At 56.5% G+C, this 7,342-nt stretch overlaps 1 protein-coding gene across 1 annotated transcript; it reads right to left on the bottom strand.

Moving 5' to 3' along the window:
* Positions 1-4,378: 4,378 nt before the first annotated feature.
* Positions 4,379-6,193, bottom strand: FOXD1 (forkhead box D1). Its single transcript, XM_051642844.1, has one exon. It carries the CDS (start codon positions 6,191-6,193, stop codon positions 4,946-4,948), a length of 1,248 nt encoding a protein of 415 aa, XP_051498804.1. The 3' UTR covers positions 4,379-4,945.
* Between the last annotated feature and the right edge of the window lie 1,149 nt (positions 6,194-7,342).

Here is a 7,342-nt window from a genome sequence, read left to right as displayed (position 1 = left end):
CGCTCCCACGGGCCGGCTCGGAGCGGAGCGCGGCCGCGGCTTGTCTGCCCCGCTGCGCAGCTGCTCACAGCCCGCGCTGCCACCCGCGCTGCTGCCGCTGGGTGGGCCGCGTGTTTTGCCGCGGGGCTCCCTGCGCACCCCTCAGCTCCGCAGCGTTTCCGTCTCCTCTTTTTGGTCTGGCCGGGAGTTGCATGGCGAGCCGGGCCGGGCGGCCGGAAGGGGGTCGTCTGGGCTGCGAAGAGCCCGCAGCATCCCTCCGGGCGAGGACCAGCTGAGGGGCACGGGGTTCTTCTGTAAGAGAAAAACAGAAACAAGGAGTTTACTAATTTGGGGGGTTCACCTGAGTGTCTCCGCCTACCCCCCCAAATCGATAGGCACCCGTGTGCGCAGGAAGGCAACGAGCACGTTTGCTGCCGCAGCATGGATCCGAAAGCAGCTCGCTAACGTCCAGAGTGCCACTTCCTTGCACACACTTATGCACCACTCTTTCCTCCACATCTCAGTCGTGATCTGCAGCACAGGAAGGGGCAGCAAGCGGAGAGTCTACGCCGGCTGCTCGACGTAGCTCTCCCGGTGTAGGTTTCGGAAGGGCAAGGACTGACAGAGCAGGGGGAGAAGGCCTTGCAGTCACCTGCGGCAAGTCACCGGGGCCTGGGGATGAGGGGCGGCAGAGGCGAAGGGCGAGAGGACACATACCTGCTCCGGAGGCGCCAGGCTGCGGGCACACAGCAGCCGGTCCCCGCCTGTCTCCGGGTCCCAAGGGTGTTTGCGGCCAGACGCAGCGCCGAAAGGGGAACGGGAGAAACTGCAAAACGGGTCTGCTTTTGTTAGCAAATCCCAGGGCAGGGAGCATTTGGCCACTATCATGATTTCCGTGATTTCTGTCAAATACAATACTATCGGAGACTACTGAAGTACTTACTGGAAGTAATGAAGGAAAATACTACATGCGGAGCAGAGCCTCCGGGCCCTGCCAAGGGACTCTTAAACCAGACCCAATTTCGGACACGTCCTTCGCATAGGCCTCAGTCTTAGCGTGGGCTACCAAGCGCTCTGTCCTCACCACCAGTGCTGCAAAAAAAGGAGAAGCTGAGAGCAAGTGAGGCCCTCTTCCCCCCGTCCTTCACCCTCCGGACTAGGGGACTGGGCTGGTGCTGTGTACTTGAAACCAGCCTGCGAGAACGATGGGTGCACCAACCGAAACCCCGCTGCCCCCAGGAATGCCTCTCGCTGCACCAGAAAAAAAACCCACAACCCCCCAAAAACCAAAAAAAAAACCCAAAAAACCCAAACCAAAACAAACAAAAAAAAACAACAACAAAACAGGAGTGAAAATATGGCCCTTAGGAGCTGAGGATCGGGAAGGTTTGTGAGGAGACCGGTTTCAGAGCCGGGGAGCCGCGCACGGTAGTCCCGCGGCTCGGCCAGACCCCCGGGATGCGCCTGCTTGCCACAGCCCACGCTGGTGCCCGCAGAGCAGGCACAATGTCAGGCCCCTCTGCACAAGGCGGGGGGAAAGTTACGGAGAGAAGGGCGCAGTGAGCGGACGTGCAAACTAATCAGCCTCAAAAGGAGGGAGGGAAGGGGAAATTTCTTTTATAGGGGATGTGGGAAGGGACCTAACACAGTCCTGCTTGCAAGAAACGTTATATAAGATGCTTGAAAAAAAATTATTTTTAAAAATCTAATTAAAAATATATAAATCACCGAACAGAGACAAAGAAATATGTGGAAGGAAACGTTTCTGGATACAGACACCGTGTGTGGCATAAAAAGAGATTGAATACATAAGGGCTTCATTAAATTCCCAATAGATAACATTTGGCTAAATCTATCCCTAGATTAAAACTCTGCATAATAGCACCATAAAGTAAAAAGTTTCTTTTTGTGTGGTCCTTTTGGAGGAACTGATTGAAACATTAGCCCCCTCATAGAGCAATCCCCTCCCAATTCAGCTCCAGTAATTCGTCTCTCAGCCCTTCGGGGATATGATGAGAAAAGGAGACGGGTTAATGAATCCACACTTTGTAGCCGGGAGGAAGAGAAGGAGGCGACACCATCCTGTTTGTCCCACCAGCTTGTTTATTAGGGCCCAGCCTATTTTGGAGGAATTGTTAGTCCGGGTTCCGTCCCTGCGAGAATTCCAAGTCCTCTCTGTTCGCCTTGAAAGCCGGGGCGGGGGGGCTGGGGTGGGGGGGCACGGAGGGCTATTTGCATGCGAATGGGGCGCAGCGGCCCGGCCTTGCTGCTAGCCCATCAAAGGGCTGCGAGGCCGGCGCCTTTTTTGCCGGCACCTGCTCCGGCCCCACCGCCCTCAGGCACCGCGTAGAGCAGCGTGGCCGCGCGGGGAGCCGGGACCGCCGGGCCCCGGGGGCTCGGCCCGAGCGGCTTTCGCCGGACTCGGAGAAAACAAGTGAAGGAGACTTTCCCCGGCACCACAGCCCCCGTGCCCTTTCAGCTCTTAAAAATAAATAAAGCTACAGCACGTATTGCTACTTGCAACTCCCAGGTGAAGGCCCTGCTCGAACAGGATGCAGACGACTGGCATAAAGCGTGGAAGGAAGAAATGGCCGAGCAGTTTCCACTCTATACACCTTTAAGCACGGCTTTCCCCGCAGAGACCCGAGGCTAGGGCTGTGGGCACGCTAGGACCCCGCGGCCCACTGGGCCGCCCCCGCACAGGAGAGGTTCTCGGACTCTCCAGGGTTTGCTGCCGGGAGGCCGAGAGAAGCAAACAGGGGGGCGCCGGAACCTTCCCATCTAAGTGCATGCACGGGGACAGCGCTAGGCTTCCCATGGCCTCTCACCCTGGGCCGCTGCTCCAGCAGCCAGGAGCAGGACTGTCGGCCGGCAGCATCTCGCCGCGGGGAGCCCGATCGCGCTGCGCTCAGGGCTACAGCCTCGTCATCTCTCGCAAAACCTTGGCCTGGTTGATTTTAGCCGTGTCTCCCAGGAACGCCTAAGCCGAGGTCGGTATCCTGCCCTGGATCGGCGCGGCGGCCCGGTGCACCCCCTGAGCGGGCTCGGAGAAAGCGAGTTAATCGGTCCGTCGTGGAAAGGATGCGCTCCCTCCGAAGGGCATGTACGCGGTGCCTCTGGGATATTTTCCCTTTAGTTTTATAAATTAAACGGGACTGTACGTCCTGTGCTCTAAGGGATCCGGCGCACCCAAAGAGGCCCTCCAGTTATGGACTGCAAATAGAGGCCAGCAGAGACCTTATATCCAGTCTTCCAGTTATTGAAAATAATTAATTGAACACTACATTGCCACAAACAAACCACTAAGCATCATTTTCTACCCAAAACAAAACCAAGGCAACAAGGTACTTTGATATATAAAAGCATGTAACCACACAATCTTCCCCTCTTCACTCCACAGGGCACGAAAAGACACCCCTCCCTTTCCCCTTCTCTTTTACGAAAACTAACCTAATTTATCCCTGAATGTATTAAATTATTATAAACGCAGTTGTACTTGAAAAGTGCTTCCCTGATTTGAAAAACGCCTACTTAGTCCACAAGCAACCACACGCCTACTCTTAAATTAAATCTGCGATTCTCTTCTCGTGCCTAAACTCCGAATATTTGAGGCGGACTTTTTGGTTAAAAAATAGTTGTAGTCTATTAAGTCTATTTCTATAGATCTTATGCTGGTTAAGACGAGTGCTCAGAATCAGAAATGCTGCTTTGCTTGTTTTGTACACTTATATATCCTTACTTCAATAGCTCGTGCGCTTAAGCAGCTCATCACATGAGGGTATTTCAACGCTCATTTTAAATTACATGTACTGGAAAGTAGAAACACATGTCCCTGTTATCTTCACAGAAACATAAGAATCCAGGACAAATCCCTCTGAAGTTCCGTACGTTTTGGAAACCAAACTGTTATGCAGTTGTGATTTAGAACATCCAAAATATAAAAATAGTTTGAAACTCGCTTTTTAATCAACCCCCTGATCAGTGCCTTACAGAAGTGGCTTTACTCCCGCAAGAGAGACCTATTTCTATCTATCCTCTCTTTTGTCTTTTTTGTTTGTTGGTTGGTTTTGTTGTTGTTGTTTTTTTTAATTTGTTTTTTATTAATATATTTTTTAATTTTTTTGTCTATGATTCTCTGCTAGGGTTAACAATTGTTCGACCGCAAAGATCATATTCTGATCTTCGCGGTCAAAGCCTGACAAAACAAATTTCCAGCTGTAAAAATTCGTTGACTATCGTGCTATTAGTCCCGAAGAAAAAAAAAAAAAAATCTGTGTTCCTGAAGGGAGAAGAATCAAGGAAGGAAGGGTCCGAGGCCAATTGTCTGGCTGGGCTCCTTTGGTCTTTACGTTTGGTTTCAGTTTTGCTTTTTTTTTTTTTTTTAAATTAAAAATTTTATTTTTGAAAATGTGTAAAAATTTTACATTAAAACGGTACAATAATACTTGCCAGTAATTTTTAACAATATTCCTTGTAAAGAATACGCATAAAGTACAAAATAAAAAACTCCATAAGTCTATTATAGTACAAAACACAGGTTAAAATAAGAAATTATAATCTTGACTTTCTTCTGTGTAAACATGTTAATCTTTTCTTTTATAAAAGTACATGAGACAAGTGTACTAAAATGAAAAAGTATTGCTTTGCTGTCCTCCTTCAAGCCTTTATTTTTCCTGTACATTACTGTTTTCAAGCTCCTAGACCTGAGAATCTCCGAACTTTAACAGTTTAGAGACATTAATTATCACCTTTTTTTATATATATATGTTTAAGGAGTAAGGAGTAACTTTCCAATAACGTGACCACCTGCCCGTACAGGAGCTAGACCTGGCTTTGCAAAATACCGCGCCCCGCGGTTCAATCCCCGCGCAAAGCCCGCAGCCCCTCTGGGCGGCGTCCGCCAAGCATCCGAGCGGCGGAGAAAGGAGATACCCCAGATCCTACCTTCGGAAAGACTCACAAACCCTTAACAGTTAGAGATCCGAGCCGCGAAGCCGGGGGCGGCGGGCAGGGCGGCTGCGGGGGGCAGGGTGGCCCCGGCGCTCCCCAGCGAGCGGGCCAGCCCCGGCGCCGCGGCCGACTGGGAGGCGCAGCTGCTGCCCGCGCCGGGGCCGCCCCCCCCCCCGATGATGCTCTCGATGGAGAAGGGCGAGCGGGCCAGCGCCGCGCCGCTGCCGGGCTTGGCGGCGTGCAGCGAGGCCGCCAGCGCCGGGCCCAGCGGGTGCGCGTAGCCGAAGGGCGTCCGTGCCAGCTCCGCAGCCGGCAGCAAGGGGCCCGGCGGCGCGGCGGCGGCGGGGGGCAGCGCCGCGCCCGGGGCGCTGCCGGGGGCGGCGGGGGGCTGGCGGGGCGGCGGGGAGGGGTGATGGAAAGCGAAGAGGGCGGAGTGGGGATGGTAGGGCTGCAGCTGGAGGCCGTAGCCGCAGCCGTAGGGTCCGTAGGCGCAGGGCGGCTGTTGCGGGGGCTGGGGCGGGGGCTGCGGGAGGAAGGCGGCGGGGTCCACGGCGCGCAGCAGCAGCTCGGGCGCCGGCAGCTGCTGCCGCTTGAAGCGCTTTCGGCGGCGCAGGAAGCTCCCGTTGTCGAACATGTCGGCGGACTCGGGGTCCAGTGTCCAGTAGTTGCCCTTGCCCGGGTTGCCGGGCTCCCGGGGAATCTTGACGAAGCAGTCGTTCAGGGAGAGGTTGTGGCGGATGCTGTTCTGCCAGGCGGGGAACTTCTCCCGGTAGTAGGGGAAGCGCCCGCTGATGAACTCGCAGATCTCGCTCAGCGTCAGCCGCTTCTTGGGGCTCTGCAGGATGGCCATGGTGATGAGGGCGATGTAGGAGTAGGGCGGCTTCACCAGGCTGTTCTTGCCGCCGCCGCCCGCCCCGCTGCCGCCGCCGCCGCCCGCCCCGCCGCTGCCCGCCGCCGCCTTCTCCGGGCCACCCCGCGAGGAGGGCCGAGAGCCGCCGGCACCGTCCCCGCTGCCCGCCCCGCCGCCGTCTCCACCTCCGCCGCGCACGGGCGACCGCGGCAGCAAGGCGTCGTCGTGGAGGTCGCCCACATCCTCCTCGTCCTCTTCCTCCTCCTCCTCCTCCTCGTCCTCGGCGTAAGAACGGCGGCGGCGGCGAGCCTGCGGCTCCTCGTCGTCCTCCTCGTCGTCCTCCTCGCCCACCACATCGATGTCGGTCTCCTCAGCCAGCGCCGACGCCTCGGACATTTCCGAGCTCAGGGTCATGGCGCGGCGGCGGGGCAGCGCATCGGTGGCGGCCGGCGCGGCGCGGCGGGCGGGCGGCCGCCCTCACCGCCGCCGCCAGGCCCCTGCGCCGCTCCGCCGAGAGCCGCCCCGCCGCCGCCCCGGGCAGGCGGGCCGCTCCGAGCCGCGCCGGCCCCCAGCGCCGCCGCCGCCGCGCCGAGGGAGAGCTCCCGCCGCCCGCTCGAAGGCGGCGGCTTGCTTGGGTTTTGTTTCGGGTTATTTTTTGCTGCTTTTTTGATTTCTCGCTCGCTCTTCTTTTTTTTTTTTTTTTTTTTTTCTTTTGTTTTCCTCTCCCCCTATCTTGGGGTCTTGTTGGGGTTTGCTTTTGGTTGGGGTCGAGGCTTGGGGGGAGGGAGGGCTCTGCCGCGGCGACTGGAAGTCGGTTCCCCCTTCTTTCTCCTCACCTCAGCCCCTAGACATTAATGGATGCGGGGCAGGAGGGAGCGCGCCTAGTCCTGGTAGGAGGAGAGGGGAGGAGGCTGGCGAGGAGGGAGGGCGAAGGGGGGCGGCTTACTGGGCCTAAGGAAAGATGGTGAAAAGGCTGGGGCCGAGTCCCAGAGAGGGCGGCCTTCCTCCCCGCCTTATAACGAGGGGGCCATCACATGGCTCCCAGCGTCAGTGCGCTTTGGGGTGAGCGGCGGCCCCCGGAGGCACCTTGTCTGTCCCCCCGCCGCAGGGTGCCTCACCGCCCTCCCCGGCACCCCGCCCTCGCCCCGCCAGGAGGGGCTCTGGGAGGCCGTGAAGCGAGCGGGGCCGTCTTCAGTTGAAAAGGGTAGAAATGAAGAGAAACATACGCAGAAGCACACGGGGAAACAAACAAACAAACAAGCAAAAAAACCCCACAAAAAATCAACAAAAAACACCAGGTCTGTCTCAAAGTGCTGGAGCATCTTCCCAGGAGCCGACGGAGGGTGCCGAGAGATCTGCGTTTTCCTGGGCTTCCCCGAGGGACAGGGTCCTGCCTCCCGTAGGAAGGAGCTGGGGGGAAAAAAAAAAAAAAAAAAAAAAAAGTCTGACCGGAGAGGGAGGTGGTGAGTTAATACTTCAGACTTCTGTCTGCGTAGCAGTTTAGAGACATCTCTCCCCCTCTCACCTCCCCAACCCCCGCCGTTCTTCTTCCCAGTCCAGAGT

Source organism: Apus apus, chromosome Z (genome assembly GCF_020740795.1).
Source record: "Apus apus isolate bApuApu2 chromosome Z, bApuApu2.pri.cur, whole genome shotgun sequence".
In the NCBI taxonomy this organism is placed as follows: Eukaryota; Metazoa; Chordata; class Aves; order Apodiformes; family Apodidae; genus Apus; species Apus apus.
Note: the sequence above shows the minus strand (reverse complement) of the source record. Positions and strands in the feature narration are given on the sequence as shown.

What these genes read in the sequence shown, in the direction of transcription:
- FOXD1 (XM_051642844.1), bottom strand. Translation starts at nt 6,193, where the DNA reads ATGACCCTGAGCTCGGAAATGTCCGAGGCGTCGGCGCTGGCTGAGGAG.